General features: G+C 42.0%; 1 protein-coding gene across 1 annotated transcript; it reads right to left on the minus strand.

Moving 5' to 3' along the window:
* Positions 1-2903: 2903 nt before the first annotated feature.
* Positions 2904-18550, minus strand: LOC117532262 (plastin-1-like). The gene is given in 21 exon segments (XM_034195581.1): positions 2904-3485; positions 3607-3670; positions 3673-3714; positions 3717-3738; positions 3815-3829; positions 3831-3939; positions 4071-4165; positions 4167-4205; positions 4297-4411; positions 6625-6676; positions 6679-6702; positions 7376-7568; positions 8444-8539; positions 8629-8771; positions 8886-9051; positions 11483-11564; positions 13533-13665; positions 15421-15550; positions 15661-15821; positions 16223-16310; positions 18357-18550. Coding segments are annotated over 20 exon segments (1911 nt in total). The 5' UTR covers positions 16293-16310; positions 18357-18550; the 3' UTR covers positions 2904-3325.
* Between the last annotated feature and the right edge of the window lie 2364 nt (positions 18551-20914).

Genomic DNA, 20914 nt, shown 5'->3' on the forward strand with positions numbered 1-20914 from the left:
CATTGTACGTCTGCATGGTATCCCCACGAACATTGTCTCCGACCGTGGTCCCCAGTTCTCCTCAAGTCTGGAGGAGTTTCTGTAGGGAACTGGGGGCCACCATGAGCATTTCGTCCGGGTACCACCCTCAGACCAACGGACAAGCAGAGCGGGCTAACCAAGATCTGGAGCAGGCCCTAAGATGTGTGACCTCTGCGCACCTGACGGCCTGGAGTCAACATCTGGCCTGGATCAAGTACGCCCATAATAGCCAAGTCTCGTCGGCGACCGGCCTCTCCCCATTTGAAGTATATTTGGGGTACCAGCCCCCATTGTTTCCGGCTGTGGAGGGAGAGGTCGGGGTTCCCTCAGTCCAGGCCCACCTCAGGAGGTGCCATCGGGTGTGGCAAACAGCCCGCTCTGCCCTTTTGAAAGCCCGGACGAGGGCGAAGAGCCATGCAGACCGCCGACGCGCCCCGGCCCCCGCATACCAGCCCGGGCAGGAGGTTTGACTGTCTACTAAAAACATCCCGCTGAACATGGAGTCACCAAAACTCATGGACAGATACATCGGACCCTTCAAAATCACTAAAGTCATTAGTCCAGCCGCAGTGAAGCTGAAACTCCCAGCTTCACTGCGGATCCATCCCGTGTTTCATGTCTCCAAACTTAAGCCATACCACACCTCGGACCTTTGCACCCCTGGACCAGCGCCGCCTCCTGCCCGCATCATCAACGGCGAGCCTGCGTGGACAGTCCGCAGGCTCCTTGATGTTCGCCGGAGGGGTCTGGGTCTCCTATACCTGGTAGACTGGGAGGGTTACGGACCCAAAGAACGCTCATGGGTGAAGAGGAGCTTCATCTTGGATCCGGACCTCCTGGCCGAGTTCTACCAGCGACACCTCAACAAGCCTGGTCGGGCACCAGGAGGCGCACATTGGGGGGGGGGGGTCCTGTTGTGTGGGCCGCCCGAAGAGGAGGTACTGCTGGCCAACACCAGAGGGTGCCCTGCCTGTTGTCGGGTTTCAGGCACCAGAGGGCGCAGTCGCCACAGGAGTCACCAGGAGCTGACAGCTGTCAGTAATCATCATCATTCATCACCACCATCCATAAAAGCCTGGAAGAGACACCAGAACTCTGCTGAGTTATCAGCTTACCACGCAGGTAAACAACTCAGCCTTTCTGTGCCATACGCACACGTTTTTTGCATCAGAGCTTTTTGCAGTCGTTAACCTTTTGTACACTTGCAGCTTGTAGCCGAGTTTGTGGAAGTTGGAAGGAGTTGGCGTACCCATTCCTCACTCCTGACTTGTTAAGTGATACATTAGGCCCTGCACGTACTGTGTTCCTTTGTAAGGAGGTGGAGGTTTTTCCCTCAGGAAGGAACTGTACTTTTTGCTGACTGTTTGCTGGGTGTACACACACCCACCTTTAAACTGTTTGTTTTCCCTGCCAGCAGTACCGGATCTGACAGCTGGAAGCAGAGGCCACCTGGGGACTCAGGACTTGGCGGCTTCGGTAGACTGCAGGTCTCCGTTGGCGGTGGAACCTTGTGGGTCCTGGCTCTTCTCTGGATAGGCGTCTCCTACCCTCGGGCCTGCCCACACGTCACCTTTTATGTAAAGGTGATTGACTGACTAGAAGCAGTATTTGACCTGTTGTGCACATTTGCAGCAATAAATTGTATTTATTGGCATATCTATTGACCGTTCATTTACGCCCCCTGGTGTGGGTCCGTGCATTACACTTTCCACAACAGAGTGATCAGACTGAAGCCACTCCTTCGTAAAAGACACATAGGAGCCCGTCTGGAGTTTGCCAAAAGGCACCTGAAGGACTCTCAGACCATGAGAAACAAAAATCACTGGTCTGATGAGTTAAAGTTTGAACTCTGTGGCATGAATGCCAGGTGTTATATTTGGAGGAAATCAGCCACCATCCCGACAGCAGCATCATGCTGTGAGGATGTTTTTCAGCAGCAGGAACTGAGAGACTAGTCAGGATTGAGGGAAAGATGAATGCAGCAATGTACAGAGACATCCTGGATGAAAACCTGCTCCAGAGCTCTCTTGACCTCAGACTGGGGTGACGGTTCATCTTTCAACATGACCCTAAACACACAGCCAAGATATCAAAGGAGTGGCTTCAGGACAACTCTGTGAATGTCCTGGAGTGGCCCAGACCTGAATTCAATTGAACATCTCTGGAGGCATCTGAAAATGGCTGTGCACCGACGCTCCCCTTCCAACCTGAAGCTTGAGATGTGCTGCAAAGAGGAATGAGCAAAACTGCCCAAAGATAGGTGCAACAAGCTTGTGGCTTCATATTCAGAAGACTTGAGGCTGTAATTGCTTCCAAAGGTGGATCAACAAAGTATTGAACAAAGGATGTGAATACTTAAGAACATGTAATTTCTTAGTTTTTAAAAAATATTTTTAATGAATTTGCCAAAAAACAAAACATTTTTTCATGTGAGTAGAATTTTGAGGGAATTTTTTTTATTTATTCCATACTGGATTAAGGCTGTAACATAACAAAATATGGAAAAAGTAAAGAGCTGTGAATACTTTCTGGATGTATGGCCAACCTAATCCATTTGCTAGTTTATTGTCCTTGTTAGTAGGATGGGGCAGCCAAGGAATAATTCAGTAAAAATTGGTGTGGATCCAGATCAAGCGGTGGATTCTGACTTTAATCCTTAATGCCTTTGAGGGTGGAGGAGTCTATGACTATGTCTAAGTGTGTGTTTAGGTCATCCACTGTAGATTGGACTAAGGAAAGAAGTGGGCCGACCAGCTTTGGTTGTAAGGAATTTACTTGATGTCCTTCTAAATTTCTAATTTAAGATCAATTTTAATATACGCAGTTTAAAATTATCTTCCAAGATCCAAAAGAATAAGAATGAAGAACGAACACACCAAGTGCACTTTATAGATTCTTTTTAATTATCAAATATTAGTATTCAATGTTCAACATTTACAGTGTTGTTGAAAAGGCCGATGGATGTATAAAGTACATCTGCTTTTCTTCATTGCCTTTTTTGTTCTTAATAAGAGAAGTAGTAAATACATGCGCTGACTCTTATATAATATTTAAAAGAACATTCAGAAACTCCTTTCAGAAAATCACAAATACAGACGATCTGGTGACAACAAATTATTTGTAATCTTTGGTCGGTTTTATGGAAAGAACAGAAATCGACCATTTCTTGTTGTGATCACATCTGTCGCATCACAGCAATGTCATGGCTGACAAATATAAAGTATTTTGATGTAATTTCTTTGTAAGATGAGAAAAAAAAGATGTCAGACAGAGAGTAGATGCCATATGGACAATATGATGTTGGTTAGATCCTGGGTTGTTTGGTCACGTCAGGTTGCTTTTTGACACCATGGCCCATGAGGCAGGCGAACAACGTCAGAACCATCTTAGGATTCACCTCCACCAAATCGTCAGGCAACGCATAGACACGAGCGCCAATCTTACGGGCCAAAGAGACAGCATACCTAGAAGAAGAAGGCAGCAGATGTAATGGGCAATAACCAACAAACCATTGAGGATGAACAGAGACAAAACTTCATTTTTGATGGAAGGCCGAGACTAAATGCATCATGTCAAATCTTTTACTTGGCATTGTTGTATTTGTCTTCTTCACTCAGCACTCCTCTGTCTCCTCTCTTCACCATGTCCACTTGACAGTACCAGGAGCAATGACATCGATCAGGTCAATTACTGCAGACTGGTGCTGATTATCTTGTCCTGCAGGGGGCCAAGAATCAGGGTCAAGAGCAAACAGAAATACAGCATCTGCACATGCATATGTCCACATTCACACCTTGAAGCTAGTGATCTGTTGTGTCCTTCCGTTTTTGACTCAGTGTTGTGTTCACCCAGTTGAGGATGATCTGATCTCCAACTTTATTTCCATCACCCAGATCTGACAACACCAGCAGTGTGTACCTGAATGACAACATGGAAACAGCAAAGGTTTGCAACATTACTCGGAATCAATTCAACTTTTGCCACTTAATAATTCAGGATTCCTTCACTGCAGTGTCAGAAAACATTTTATCCGAGCTCGGTGCACGCACCTCCTCATCAGTTGCCAGACCAGTGAAAGGGTGTGTACACGGCTCCCCTCGTTCAAATTTTCTCCCCCAATGCCAACAAGAGAGAACTGAGCTCGAGTTTTTTCCCAACTCGACAGCATAGTTACAGTTCTCCAGCTACATAAGAAAACAAGGTCATCAATTTTCTCCAAATAAAATATTTTTTCCTCACCTGTTTTTCATCAGGTTGCATATTTGCATAATGTACCTTCTTCATATTTGCCCCAAGCACAGGATAAGGTGGCCTGTTGACTTTCTTCCAGTTCACAGGAATGTTAACTTTCTCATAAAGCTGTAGAATTATTAAACCATCACACAGGTCCCTGCAAAAGACAATCACAGGTATTTATGTTTCTCGCAAAGTGAGAAATTGTCAAGCAATTATCAAAAAATTCAGATATCAGTGTTCTCAAAGTCCCAAAATGTACTGGAACTGTAAAAGCTAATTTTTACTTCTTACAATGGCTTACATTTTGTTTGTTTTGTCTTATTTGTTTGTTATTTATTGATCTGAATATATACATACTGAACAACAAGAGGAATGCAACACTTTTGTTTTTGCTCCTATTTTTTATGGGCTGAAGTCAAAGATCTAAAATATTTTCTATGTACACAAAAGACCTATTTCTCTCAAATATCGTTCACAAATCTGTCTCAATCTGTGCTCTTGAGCACTTCTCCTTTGCCGAAATAATCCATCCCACCCCACAGGTGTGGCATATCAAGATGCTGATTAGACAGCATGATTATTGCACAGGTGTGCCATAGGCTGGACACAATAAAGTGAGGGAGGGAAAGCGGTGGGTGTGGGAGGAGTTCGGAAAAACCATGGAGAAGGACATTTGGTCGACACTAAGGTGCTTCTGGTGGACCGTGAGGCACCTTGGGAGAGGAAAACGGGGAACCATCCAAGTGTCTACAGTAAGGATGGGACTCTGTTGACCTCAACTGAGGAGGTAATCGGACACTGGAAGGAACACTTTGAGGAACTCCTGCATCAGACAGGAGTAGAGCTGGAAGCTGATGGAGGATTATCATCAGTTTCCTGGTGGAGGTCAATGAGGTAGTCAAACAACTCCACACGTCCAGTTGGGAGGAGACCCCGGGGAAGACTCAGGACTAGGTGGAGATATTAGATTTCCACAATGACCTGGGAATGCACTGGTATCCCCCAGTCAAAGGTGGTTAATGTGGCCTGGAAAAGGGAAGTTTCGGGTGGGGTCCCCTGCTGGAACTGTTGCCCCCGCCACCCAGTTTCGGATAGGTGGTTGAAGATGAGTGAGAGTGCTTGCAACTTTGTAGCTGTTAAAATGGCCAAGTGGTGGTGGCCAAGTGGTTAATGCGCTTGGTTTCAGTTCAGAAGGTTCCGGGTTCAAATTCCACCCCTGCCACATTTCTCCATGTAATGTGGAGTTGCGTCAGGAAGGGCATCTGGCGTAAAACCTGTGCCAATTTAACATGCAGATCCACCTTGGATTTGCTGTGGCGACCCAGAGTGCAAACAAGGGAGCAGCTGAAGGGACTTACTAGTGGGTCACCCCTCTGAGTCTGGTCAGCTTGAGGTTTCTTCCTCAAGAACGCCAGAGGGAGTTTGTCCTTTCCACTGTCACTTATGTGCTTGCTCTGGAAGGGATGTGAAGTGCTTTAGGCATTGATTTGGCACTTTATAAATACAATGAAATGTATTGAACTGCATGGTGAGGAAACATCGGGTATGACATTTTGGTCATGTGGCACATTTCTCTGTGCATGATCCAGCACTGTGTTGAGAACACCGGCAACTTCACAAGGTCAAGAGGACGCCCACGTTTCACCTCACTGCAATAAATAGATGGTTCCTTTTGAGAGGTAGAAATACATAGGTTGTCTGTCTGGGTGGTTGCCATTCCATAGTGTACTGGGCACAGCAATGCATGGCTCCAGCGAATGCACAGTAGAATCACCAGTGTTATATTAACACTGCCAGTGAACATATGGTCCCACTCTGACCAGAGAAGGATCATATGTACACTGGCAGTGTTAATTTAACACTGTCCATGTTGGTTTCACACAGGTGACTTTACTGTGTGCTACTACCAGCCCTGAAACCTACACCACATCCCATTGCATAACATTTAACATAATTTTTCAAGTTTCTGGCTTGATTCCATTCACTAGTTCTGTCACCAAAATTCACAGCTTTGCAGGCAAGACCTAATCTACTTGATTTTGTTGTATTCTGTGCTTTGACAACCAGAAGGGCCCCCAACCTTCCAACCCTACCTTGAGTGGAGAGTAACGTAAATCCATAATGAACACCAAGATGACTGCCATTATGGAAATATTTTAAAAATGCTCCATCCGTCCTCCATAGGTGATGATTTTAGTTTTGGTTTTGTGTTGACATCTAGTCTTTTTCGAGATGTATGCAACAATTTTAATGTCCAGAATTGAGGTCATCTCAAGTCAACATTTATGAACCTACAGACACTCCCAGTGTCCTTAAGTACCCATATGATTTCTGTGTCTTTTCTATGTCTTTTTAGACATACTGTACCAGTAGAGATGGTTGACATGAGGCGTGACACCCAATGAGTTCATCCAATTGCGAATGTTTTCTCTTCCTTGGTCTCTCCTGGAAAGACACAAAGACAAGATTAGCTCACTTTGCTGATTGGAGGGAAATAATGCCAGTCTGATTTCTTTGAGGGGAAATAATTGGACTTTTGTGATTAACTGATGCACCATATCAAACTGATAGATATGTAGTAATGTTGTAGAGCAGGTTGTTGGTCTGCCAATATGCACACCTGGGTTCAAATCCCACTCATGCTACATGTCTGTATCTGTGGACATGACACTTAATCTACATGGTCTCAGTTCACTCAGCTGTAAATGGTAACGGCCTCTGTGAGGGAAGTAACCTGCATCAGAATGGCATCCTGTCCAGTGGGAGTCGTATAGTCTCATCCGCTTAACTCTACCGTATCCATAGATAAGCAACGGGCCTCTGGGCCCAGATAGGACTTACTTCCTCATATAATACTGACTTTGAAAGCACAGCTGGCTTATGGATTTTAATGAAACGTCGCATAATGGTAACACACAATATAATACACGCAGACAACTAATTTGTTATAGAGAGAGAGAGAGAGAATATATCATTCTGGGGATGTCAGCGTCATATGCCTGAATTTCAGTTCCCAGTGTTATGGAAACATACAAAACCATTTTTAAGAGCATTTGATGATACATTTAAGGCCACTAGGAAGACTTATTTTGTTTACTGCTCACGGCATCTTTCTTACCCTCTATGTGCAGATGCTCTCCCTCGGTGTGAACCTGCTGTAGGCGAGGGTGCATGTTGAACAGGTTGGCTACAAAGGCCAAGTTGAGTTTGCTGTTTCCAGATGTGACATCGTGAGGAGAGACAAACTGTCGGCAGTCCAGCCGGGCTGCTTGCTGCAGCATCAGCTCAGCCCTTCGGTTTAAGTTTCTCTCCTTTGTACACATAAATAATAAACCATACCTGCATTAATGATGTTAACTAGTTAGTCCTGAAGGGTGATGGAAAACACAAGTGCAATAGGTGGAACAAAAGTATATAACCACGCTTTACAGTGTATTCCCTTTCAATTTGCTTTGTGTTGAAATCTAGTTATTATAAAATAACTTTATTTCTGTAGTATATCACAAAATTACAGTTAATTTTATTCCAGGTAAAGTATCAATTTTGGGGTGATTCTATGGCAAATACATATAGTGACTTTTCTCTGTGAGATCTTGTAGATGACCTGAAATTCATGTTGCATCACAACTAGAAAAAATAAATGTAAAAAGCTCCAACAAAATATTCGTCTTCCTTTTGACAGATTTTGGCAACTCAAGTACAGTAACAACTTTGCAACAGTAACAGTAGGTTTATATTAAAATTATCTTAAAAAAGTAAATGGGAATTAGTCATGTAATAAAATTACATAAATATTAAAAGTTAGGGTAAATATTTCTGTGAGAGTATTGGGATTGGGCCCAACACTAATTTATGCAGTGTGGCAGTACCATTTGACCCTCAATTAACATGGCATCTTGTTACTGTATTTTAACCCACGTGGGCCAAAATCCTAAATTGCTTTAAGAAAAGCCAAATTGTGAGAATATTATTGATATAAGATTGTGAATCTATTATTTGAATACTAGGGAGCAAAATTATAGAGGTGGAGAGGAAAATCATTTTATGACTTAAATGGCAAAATGGAAAGGGAATACACCTTTAACATGTTTCATAAAAATTTATATTTAGCACATTTCTATTCAGTTCTGATCATCGCTTTCCATTTCGACCTTGTGATTAAACAATTTCAGAAAATCACACTCACATTGAGACCACGCATGTCGATTTTAATGCTCTTTTTGTGGTCTTCTCGTCCATGTTGAGCGAGCTGGTGCAGCAGGTAGAAATACGTCCGTGAATCCTGCAAGGGACCAGTAAAAAGTGTGTGGGGGGGGGTGTTACACTATGTGTGGAACTTTGCACGTTTTGTTTGTCTGATCTGCAGGGCACCTTGATGTCATCACTGAAATTGTTGATAGTTTTCGTTCCTGCAATTTGCAGATGATAGTTGACCCAGCGCAGCAGCAGCTCCTCAGGAGAGACCACCAAGAGATGCTCCAGCTTTTCCGAATCTCCCAGAAGGCCGATGAGACCTACGATTAAATCGACAACAATGAATGTGTATTCTGTTGCGTTTTTTGCTCAGTGAGTTTGACATGTTTAATCATTGGGAAACTACAGGCATCTGTCTGTGTGTGCACACTGACCTTCAGTCCTACCAACTTCTATGTCAGCAAAGAGGCCAACTTTGATAACCTGCCAGAGGAGACCCATGACCAGATGGGGCTTCCCAGCCATCAGGTCAATGGCATCAATGCTGATCACAGTGCAGCCGATGGCTGAGGCCGAGTTCAAAGCCAGCACCAGATTCTCCTACAAACACAGGATACAATTTTCTTTAGTACAGAGTGACCCCCCCCCCGCCGCCCACCAAAAAACCCCAGAATGCTTAAAAATTATAATAAATCCTAAATCCTGTAATAAATCCTAAATCGTCTTCAAATCCTACAAAGACAATTGGTACAATAGTCTTCCCCAACATGTCCCCAACAGGTCAACCAAGGAAAAAACATTTTGCCTGGATTTTGCCAACGAATCGTACCATTTGGAGCATAATTTGGAAAGAACATGACATTTATGCAAAGCGACCAAGATAAATGAAACTTTGGGGAATGATTGTACACAGACTGAGGTTGTAGGATTTATTACAATTTTTATGGGTTCTGGGTTTTTTTGGGCCTCTTCAGGTCGGTGGAGTGTCCTTGCCTCAAGTAGAGGAGTTTAAGTATCTCGGGGTCTTGTTCACGAGTGAGGGACGGATGGAGCGTGAGATCGATAGACGGATCGGTGCAGCATCTGCAGTGATGCGGTCGCTGTATCGGACCGTCGTGGTGAAGAGAGAGCTGAGTAGGGGGGCAAAGCTCTCGATTTACCGATCGATCTACGTTCTGATCCTCACCTGTGGTCATGAGATTTGGCTCATGACCGAAAGAACGAGATTCGGAGTACAAGCGGTCGAGATGAGTTTCCTCCGCAGGGTGGCTGGGCGGTCCCTTAGAGATAGGGTGAGGAGCTCAGTCACTCGGGAGGAGCTCGGAGTCGAGCCGCTGCTTCTCCACGTCGAAAGGAGCCAGTTGAGGTGGCTCGGGCATCTTTTCCGGATGCCCCCTGGACGCCTCGCTGGAGAGGTTTCCCGGGCACATCCCATCAGGAGGAGGCCCCGGGGAAGACCCAGGACACGCTGGAGGGACTACGTCTCTTGGCTGGCTTGGGAACGCCTCGGGGTTCCCCCTGAGGAGCTGGGGGAGGTGTGTGTGGATTGGAAGGTCTGGGCAGCTTTGCTTGAGCTGCTGCCCCCGCGACCCGACTCCGGAAAAAGCGGAAGAAAATGGATGGATGGATGGATGGATGTTTTTTTTTGGGGGGGGGGGGGGGGGGGTGTCACCCTATGTAAAGACAAACAATAACTACAAGCTAATTGCACCCATTCATTCTCGTTGCTATTTTTCAACACCAGAAGGCGCAAATCAAGTGCAAGTTTTCAAAACATTTGTTTCTATACAGTTGGCACTGTTTAGAAAAGAGCGTAAAGTCTTCAGTTTGAACCGGAGTCTAGAATAATGTTCGGAAATATGAGTGTTAGATTTGGTGCAAAGATTCTGAAACATTCCGGAACAGCGCTTTGAGTTTGACATGACTTCTTTGCAGAAGTGGGAGTAAGTCACCATTAAGTCACTCTCAAGTCATGAATCAGCAAGTCCCAAGTCAAGGCTAAAGTCATAATGACCACCAAGTGTTTGCAAGCTGACTTGAGACTTGACTTGGGACTTGCAGATTGATGACTTGAGAATGACTTGACAGTGACTTACTCCCATATCTACTACTTTGCAGTACAGGCAAAAAGTTTTGATACCTTAAATTTTAAATTAGTGAACAAAAAAGCGTGATTTGTTGACCTGCTCCTGGCTGTATTACAAGTACTAATTTCTTACAGTTACTGTAATACGACACAGACTATCACTGCAATCCAACATCCAACAAACAGTTTTTTTGTTTGTTTGTTTTTGTTTTTGCACAGTGGTATAGTGGAACTGTTTTTCAGTGTCAATTCAGCTCTCGACAAGTGTATTTTAACACTCTAACAGTGTCAAAGGTTGAGTGAGTAATGAAAGTTCTTGTAACACATGCTGAGAGTTTTCAATCCTATGACAGCGCTGTCGCTTCATAACCAGAAGGTTGTGAGTTCAAACTCAACCTGAGACATTTACCTGTGATATTCCTGTAAAAAACACCAAAACAATTACACTCTTAAATTCAAACTGTGTCAAAGTACTTCGATCTTGTTAAAAATGAAGGGCAAAGTTGCAGAAAAATGCAGGGATTTAAATAAAAACACATCAGAAAATGCAAATATTTCTATAAATAAAATGAAAAAGCTATGTTCAAATTATTGAATATTTTGCTCTGTGATAGTTAAACAACCAACTGCATGTTGACCTCAAGTAAACATTTTTGGTTTTGGAGATACTGAGTTTTGCATTTGAACCCTTCAAATACTCTTTCATATATAAGAAACTCACGCTGCAAGAAATCAGAAAGTTAACACGACAGAAATAGTTAAGATCTTAATGCTATAAAACTTGGAATTGGTGAGAATTATATAATGTGAGGAACACTTAATTTCAACACAATGCAAATTGGTGCATAGTGTTTAATGTTTAATGTTTAATTTAATGTTTAATTTTAAGGACACTGTGTTACGCATGAATATGGATAAATGAATGAAGGGTGTCGCTGCACTCACTGTCATTTTGAAGGTGGTGAGTTTCTTTGTGTTGATCACTCGTTCATCAATCGTGTCAGGCTGAGAATGGTTGATCATTTTACTGAAAAAGGGCAAAGAGGATGAATGAATGAACTACTGAGTCAGGGAGGATAAAGTGAGTGAGTGAGTGAGTGAGTGATCAAGCTAGTACATGTGTGAAAGTGTGAATACTTGAGTAATCAATTAATGAGTGAGTGAACTAGTATGTGACTAACTGAGTGAGTGAGAATAAAGAAGTAATGAATGACTGAGGGGAATACTATAAGAATGAGTGTGAATAAGTGTGTAATGAATGAAAGACTGTGTAAACCAATACATGAGTGATGTTTGAGTGAGTGAGTGTGTGAGTCAGTCAGAGAGAGAGAATAAGTGTGTAATGAATGGAGTGAGTGAACAAAATCATGAGTGACTGGGTGAGCAAACATTAATTATGAGTAAATATGAATTGAATGAGTGAGTGAGTGAGTGAGTGAGTGAGTGAGTGAGTGAGTGAGTGAGTGAGAGAACCAATACATGGGTGACTGGGTTAGTGAGTGAGTGAGTGAGTAAACTAGTACGTGTTGAAGCATGAATATATGAGTAATCAATTAATGAGTGAATGAACTAATACATGAGTGATATTTGAGTGAGTGAGTGTGTGAGTCAGTCAGGGAGAGAGAATAAGTGTGTAATGAATGGAGTGAGTGAACCAATACATGAGTGACTGGGTGAGCAAACATTAATTATGAGTAAATATTAATTGAATGAGTGAGTGAGTGAGTGAGTGAGTGAGTGAGTAATGAATGAAAGAGTGAGAGAACCAATACACGAGTGACTGGGTTAGTGAGTGAGTGAGTGAGTAAACTAGTACATTTGTGGAAGCATGAATACATGAGTAATCAATTAATGAGTGAATGAACTAATACATGAGTGATATTTGAGTGAGTGAGTGTGTGAGTCAGTCAGGGAGAGAGAATAAGTGTGTAATGAATGGAGTGAGTGAACCAATACATGAGTGACTGGGTGAGTAAACATTAATTAATGAGAGCAAATTGAGTGAGTGAGTGAGTGAGTGAGTGATGGAGGGAGTAAGGGAGTGATGGAGGGAGTAAGGGAGTAATGAATAAAAGAGTGAGAGAACCAATACACAAGTGACTGGGTTAGTGCATGAGTGAGTGAGTGAGTGAGTAAACTAGTACATGTGTGGAAGTACATGTGAGTAATCAATTAATGAGTGAATGAACTAATACATGAGTGAGTGAGTGAGTGAATGAGTAAACTAGTACATGTGTGGAAGTACATGTGAGTAATCAATTAACGAGTGAATGAACTAATACATGAGTGAGTGAGTGAGTGAGGATAAGGAAGCAATGACTAAGTGAGGGGAATACTATGAGTGTGAATAAGTGTGTAATGAATGAAAAACTGAACAAACCATTGAGTGAGTGAGTGACTGATCAAGCTAGTACATGTGTGAAAGTGTGAATACTTGAGTAATCAATTTGTGAGTGAGTGAACTAGTATGTGACTAACTGAGTGAGTGAGAATAAAGAAGTAATGAATGACTGAGGGCAATACTATAAGAATGAGTGTGAATAGGTGTGTAATGAATGAGCGAGTGAGTGAGTGAGTGAGTAAGAATAAGTACGTAATAAATGAAAGAGTGTGTGAACCAGTACATGAGTGATGTTTGAGTGAGTGAGTGAGGCAGTCAGTCAGGGAGAGAGAATAAGTGTAATGAATGGAGTGAGTGAACCAATACACGAGTGACTGGGTGAGTAAACATTAATTAATGAGAGTAAATAATTAATGAATGAGTGAGTGAGTGATGGAGGGAATAAGGGAGTAATGAATGAAAGAGTGAGAGAACTAATACACAAGTGACTGGGTTAGTGAGTGAGTGAGGATAAGGAAGCAGTGACTGAGTGAGGGGAATACTATAAGAATGAGTGTGAATAAGTGAGTAATGAATGAAAAACTGAATGAACCAACATGTGAGTGAGTGAGTGAGTGATATGAACACATGAGAGTGGTTCTCTACGTGCATTACCACAGCAGGATGCCGTCTCGGACTGAGGTGAAGAGACTGTCATTGTCGGGGTTCATAGGCAACAAATGTTTGCAGTCGGGATCGTTGGCCAACGCCTTGTTGATCCAGTTGACAAATGCCACCTTCTCCTCATCTACACACATACACACATACAGTGAGGAAAATAAGTATTTGAACACCCTGCGATTTTGCCAAGTTCTCCCACTTAGAAATCATGGAGGGGTCTGAAATTTTCATCTTAGGTGCATGTCCACTGTGAGAGACATAATCTAAAAAAAAAAAAAAAATAAATAAAAAAAAATCAGAAATCACAATGTATGATTTTTTTAATAATTTATTTGTATGTTACTGCTGCAAATAAGTATTTGAACACCTACCAACCAGCGAGAGTTCTGGCTCTCACAGACCTGTTCATTTTTCTTTAAGAAGCCCTCTTATTCTGCACTCTTTACCTGCATTAATTGCACCTGTTTGAACTTGTTACCTGTATAAAAGACACCTGTTCACACACTCAGTCAATCACACTCCAACCTGTCCACCATAGCCAAGACCAAAGAGCTGTCTAAGGACACCAGGGACAAAACTGTAGAGCTGCACAAGGCTGTGATGGACTACAGGACAACAGGCAAGCAGCTTGGTCGAAGACAACAACTGTTATGATTATTTATTAGAAAGTGGAAGAAACACAAGATGACTGTCAATCTCCCTCAGTCTGGGATTCCATGCAAGATCTCATTTTGTGGGGTAAGGATGATTCTGAGAAAGCTCAGAACTACACAGGACCTGGTCAATAACCTGAAGAGAGCTGGGACCACAGTCACAAAGATTACATTAGTAACACATGATGCTGTCATGGTTTAAATCCTGCAGGGCAGCAAGGTCCCCCTGCTCAAGCCAGCACATGTCCAGGCCCGTTTGAAGTTCACCAGTGACCATCTGGATGATCCACAGGAGGCACTGAGAAGGTCATGTGGTCAGACGAGACCAGAATAGAGCTTTTTGGAATCAACTCCACTTACCATGTTTATAGGATGAGAACAACCCCAAGAAAACCATCCCAAACGTGAAGCATGAGGGTGGAAACATCATAGTCTGGGGGTGCTCTTCTGCAAAGGGGACAGGACAACTGCACCGTATTGAAGGGAGGATGGATGGGGTCATGTATTGCAAGATTTTGGCAAACAACCTCCTTCCCTCAGTAAGAGCATTGAAGATGGGTCATGGCTGGGTCTTCCAGCATGACAATGACCCCAAATGCACAGCCAGGGCAACTAAGGAGGGGCTCCGTAAGAAGCATTTCAAGGTCCTGGAGTGGCCTGGCCAGTCTCCAGACCTGAACTCAATAGAAAATCTTTGGAGGGAGCTGAAACTCCAAACCTGAAAGATCTAGAGAAGATCTGTATGAAGGAGTGGACCAAAATCCCTGCTGCAGTGTGTGAAAACCTGGTGAAAAACTACAGGAAACGTATGACCTCTGTAATTGCAAACAAAGGCTACTGTACCAAATATTAACATTGATTTTCACAGGTGTTCAAATACTTATTTGTAGCAATAACATACAAATAAATTATTTAAAAAAAAAAAATCATACATTGTGATTTCTGGATTTTTTTTTTTTTAGATTATGTCTCTCACAGTGGACATGCACCTAAGATGAAAATTTCAGACTCCTCCATGATTTCTAAGTGGGAGAACTTGCAAAATCGCAGGGTGTTGAAATACTCCTCACTGTATAATAGAGTGTCCTACATATGCAGCATATACATGATGATATTCATGTGTTCACAATTATGCACACAAACCATCATCATAAATTAACGTATAAATGTATGACTAGCATGTGTAAACAGGCAGACGGAAAACAGATACACAGAGGTCTCCGTCTCACCAGAGTAAGAGTGTTGTGTCCCTTCGCTGGAGATTCCTGATATTCCTCCAAAGGAGCGGATCCCATCTCTTCTGGAGATGCATTTCCGAAATGACTCACTGAGCTCCTTACTCTTCAGCTCTTGATAAATCTACTCGTAAACACATGCACGAGTATGTTATAAACTCAGCACTATGGACAGTGCCATGAAAATAAGAGAGCACAAGGATGGAACACATCACAGTCTGTATCAGAACTTACAGAGACAAATTCATCAAAGCTGATTTTCTCGTCCTTGTTGGTATCTCCAGCAATAAAGGTCTCGATGATCTCTCGCACCTTGTAACCTGGCAGGTAATAATTTGCTTCTCTGAAGAGCTCGTGAAGCTCAAAGTCACTCACATACCCGCTGTTATCGATATCTGAACAGAAATAAATACGTGCAGTAAGCAGTTACAGTTATTAATCTATAAAAGCCATGATAACTGCTGAGCAGAGTTACTTAGACTTACTAGATAGGACACAGATATTAAAAATAATACGATTGGCCTATTCTCAGTCTCACTTCAAACCTGCTTTTCATTCATCAGCTGCATTTTTCCATTAATTTCTGGATGATATTCTGCATTTCCTTGTAATTTTACTTTCACAATGACCTCACTGATAAAATCTAACAACCTATCATCTTTTTGTGCAACACTAACTAGCAAAGTTCAAAATTAACAATCTCAGCCATAAAGATGACTTATGTAAGAGAATCACACTTTATGACTAGCAGTAAAACACAACTCCGCAGCGAGTACCGGCTGCTTGTGAAACTGACCGATTCTGTTAAAAGCGTCTCGGAGCTCCTCCAGATCCCCTCTGGAAATATGTGTGATATGATTCTCCATGGCTTATTCTTTGTGTACCTGAAGGACACAAAATACCTTAGAAATCACACACTTTCCAACCAGTTAATCCTGTGGCTCATTTCAGTGAAGAATTCTGCCCTCCAATCTGTTTTTCTACTTTGACTAATCTGGTAATGTGACTGATTGGAGTGAAAACCTGCAGACTGTTGAATCTCCAAAGTGCTTTAAATAATAATAATAAAACAAAGTTTGACAAAAAAAAAAGTGCACTAATGGCAAATATACCACTTGGTCAACTAGCTGAGTTGAATCAACTCATTTATACTACACAGGGGCATGAAGATTGTAAGATCACATTTGACCCCAATGACCTTGACCTTCACTCAAATGACTGACCTCTAGTTGACCTCACCTGGGCAATTCTGGAATTTGCCTAAGTGTGTTCCCCATTTGGTCCAAATTGGGTTGATGTAAAATTCCTCGACCTTTGCCAAAATTGAATTTTTTAAGGGTAATTTCAGGGCTGACATACCAAGTTTGGCAGCAATCAAAGGAACTGGGAAGAGTAGGCCTACAAACAAACAAGCAAACCTGACCTCACATAACTCCAATGACCTTGTCTCCAGTGATTGATCTTAGGCAAATCCAACCTTGTCTGGACTAGAACCCACTCACATATGTGTGACAACTTTATTGGACATCAGAGTGAAAGAATCAAACATAATTTTGATTGTAGACCCCACTGACCTTGACCTTTTCCAAAACAAATCTCTTACATGCAATTCCTGGGTCAACACACATGCACACAACAAGATGGGTGGAAACTGACCCAACTACCTTGGAGGATTTGGTGGAATACACATGTGCGCAGGTCCTATTTGACACCCAGTGCAACTCAGTGGACATCCAAGCATAGTTGTCATTGGTACGTTCAAAGGAATGTAGCTGTCATTTTTATGCCTTGCACCCACTTGTCTGTGTACTCAAAGGGTGTTTGCCTTTAAATGAGTTGTAGTCAGGTGCAGTGCCAGTACACAGAGATTGTGAGGCAGCAGAACGTGACTACACCACAAACCACCTGGTTTAGAGTCTAAAGAGTTTTTCTGCTGTTTATACAACACAATACTCAGATATAACTCACATAGTGGGCATCATGAAGCACACCCAGGGATGCCCATTGGTGCATCAAACTAGAATGAAACTGAACTGATGGCAAAAATTAAGAAGAAATGACTCTAAAACCTGATGGAAATATGCAAAACTTTAACATCACTTGTTTTCTCCTGCTAGTTGATGCTACTTTTCTTTCTCCTGACTGCAGGTACCAAAACTGAGCCGACCACTGAACCATCCTGTATGCACCTGATGGGATATGGAGGAGAATGGGTGACTGAAAATAGAGGCAAAGGAGGTGTTGCAGGAATGAGATAGTCAAATGCTTCACCTCAGGGAGCCTTGGTGACAGCTCTAGTTAATGATGTGCTTGTGTGCTCTGATGTCTTGCACGCAAATTTTTTGCCTCACCACAGAACCACTCACTTGTGTCAGTCATCTAAACAGAATTGTGTCGGGTTCAGATACACCTGCATCATAAAGGGAATGACAGATGGCACTCTGATTGTTGGAATTCATGAGTAATTAACTAGCAAAATACAAGCCCTTATAGATAACAAGATAGAGTCTTTGTGACTCCATAAGGAAGGGTGAGATCAATGTCAGATTTTACAGTGTCAACAGGATATGTACTGATATGTGATGTCATAAGGCAGTTTCTTAAAGTCCCCGACAGAGTTAAAGGGAAAGATCTGTATCTGCCTCGAAATTGAGTGAACTCTTCACTTTTCCATTTGCCATTAAACATTCAGAAAAGGGGGCAATCACATAACATATTTGCAGAGGTAATCAGAAAGTGACTTCGATCTCACAGCAGGACACGGACCTTTCTCAACTCTGCCACAACTAGTAACACAAACTGACAACCAATAACTAATCCATACACCTTAGAGGAACTTCCTGTGGAAAAAAATTAAATAAAGTAGCCTTTTAAAGCTTTACTTGAGGAATAGGAAGACAGATTAAGAGCGATGTAGGAGATGCATGTACCTTCATAAGAGTTTCAGATAGTCCAGTTCAGGGATGTTAGCCTGTCAGCGTATATATGGAGACCCAACCACGGGACAGGAGTGCAGATATATGAGGGTCCGGCAAAAGGCGAGTGCAGGTTGGATCCCAGAGAGGCTGGAGAACTGATTATCTCTCCAAGGAGGAGTTGCAGGAGACAAGGAGGACCTTTGGTCTGCGTGGCTCATGACACAGGTTGTAACCTGATGGTTAACATTTAACATCTCGGCTGTGTCATTATGTTAATGCCATTACAAAGGTGTTCAAGTTCATGCAACTGTCCCTTCTTGGGGAATTATTTTCAGTCGAGATTTAGAACACAAACACAATGTCACATATAATACACCTGAGGAAGATGAAATATTACATTTCTAAATATCGCCTAAAATGAGTCCATAAACACAGATTATCTGGAAAAATTCTCAGCGTTATTTATGTTGATGAACAAGTCACTTCAGCCACCTGTGACATAAAATCAGGACAAGCAGATATGAATGCATACAATGTACAAGTAAGAGGCCTTTCAGATCGTGCAGTTTCCTGTCTGAGTAATAATGATGAGCAGTTATTAACTATTTTTGCCCTGCAACTGCTAACGCAGAAAGACTTTTTACAACTTTACTCTTTTACCAGAATGAACAAACTAGAACTATAATTGTGGCTCTAGATACAAACCAAATTTAAAAAGTGGAATATTGACGCATTTTGTGGTTAGTATACCCTTTTAGGAAAGCTGAACCTATGGGCAAAAGTCAAGGCAGAAAAATGCTTTAACATTTAGCTTAGTGGTTTCCAAGCTACTTGTAGCCAAAACAAAAATAAACATAAATTATCCATTCCATTTATTTTGTTTTTTTGGGGGGAGGCATAAAAATGAACTTTAACATATAGACCTTTAATTAGAATTAAAAAATAAAAATCAACTGTGATAATGCTAACCTGATAAACTGCCAAAAGGTTTTAGCGGAAGCTACTGCTAACCGCTAACTTTTATTTATAAGAATTTAGCCTTGGCTTGGTTTTTGTTTTGTTTTTCTAAATCCTAGAAAAACAGAGATAAAGAGCTGAAATTTGAATATGTTGTAGTGAAAAATGGAAGTTACCATAAAGGTAGCCAAGATGATTTATTTACTTTATTTAAAAGGGACAACAGTTCAAACATAAATGATGCACTGTACCAAATTAGAGGGAAAAAAGTCCTATCTGCTTGACTCTAGAGATAAGCACCAACAGGCTTCAGCGCCCATATAGGATTTACTTCCTTTCACCATACAGTTTATTCACAATACAGAAAGTATTAAATGAATAAAAAATACAAATGATTTTAGGATTTACAAACATTTTGACCATTAAACATTCTTTAAAAAAGAAAAAAAGAAAAAAGGTTAGGTGACTTAAACTCATTGAGTCCCTTTGGCAAGTCCCTTATTTTCACTCGCGGTCACTACAGCAGATACGAGGTGGATCTGCATATTGATTTGGTACAAGTTCTACACCGATTACCCTTCATGAGGCAACTTCACATTGGAGATTGGGTAGACATGGGGTTTTAATTGGGAACCATATACACTAGAAACACGTGCACTTAACCCCTTGGCCACCACCCCTACCCAGGTGACTTATACTCAGTGGAACAAAATTTTGTAGATACTAACTGGTTGGGTAATGGTTTTTAAAGTTATCTGAAAAGCTAACCCGCTAACAAAAACAGTTAGCTTTCCTAATTAGCTGTTAGCTGAACTGTGCCCACTGTGGAGGGTCCACTGGTCCTAACCTCTTTATATTATTTCATGGTGTATATAACCATAGGCGTAGGAGGGGGGCAACTGCCACAAAATGCTCAAATTTGAGCAGATGGGCTGGGAAATTCTGGCATGGGCCATGTTAAGGAAAATGTGTTTATGTCTAAAAAAAAATATTCCAAAGGCCATGAAAAAAATACTGATGATGAAATTTTACTCGCAAGTGTGATGACCATCATCAGTGTAGAAGTAGAACAGATGTCTTCAACTCTACAGAGTCTAGTGCCAGGGTCTAGGGTTGTAAATGCCAGCATGAAGCCCAGTCCTACCAGTCCAAAGCCCAAGCAGTGCTGCCTTGTGAGGGAGCGTAAGAGAACTAAAGGCCACCTGTGGGCCAACCAAAGAGGTTACAAACAGTGGGGAAAATAAGTATTTGACCCCCTGTCAGTTTTGCAGGTTTTCCCTCTTCAATACAAAGTCTTTCAGAATGGAGAGGTCTGTAATTTTTATTGTAGGTACACTTCAACTGTGAGAGACAGAACCTAAAAAAATTTCAGAAAATCAGATTGTATGATTTTTAAATAATTAATTTGCATTTTATTGCATAAAATAAGTATTTGAACCCCTACCAACCAGCAAGAATTCTGGCTCACACAGACCTGTTCATTTTTCTTTAAGAAGCCCTCTTATTCTGCACTCTTTACCTGCATTAATTGCACCTGTTTGAATTTGTTACCTGTACAAAAGACACCTGTTCACACACTCAATCAATCACACTCCAACCTGTCCACCATAGCC

This window comes from Thalassophryne amazonica, chromosome 19 (genome assembly GCF_902500255.1).
Source record: "Thalassophryne amazonica chromosome 19, fThaAma1.1, whole genome shotgun sequence".
NCBI lineage: Eukaryota > Metazoa > Chordata > Actinopteri > Batrachoidiformes > Batrachoididae > Thalassophryne > Thalassophryne amazonica.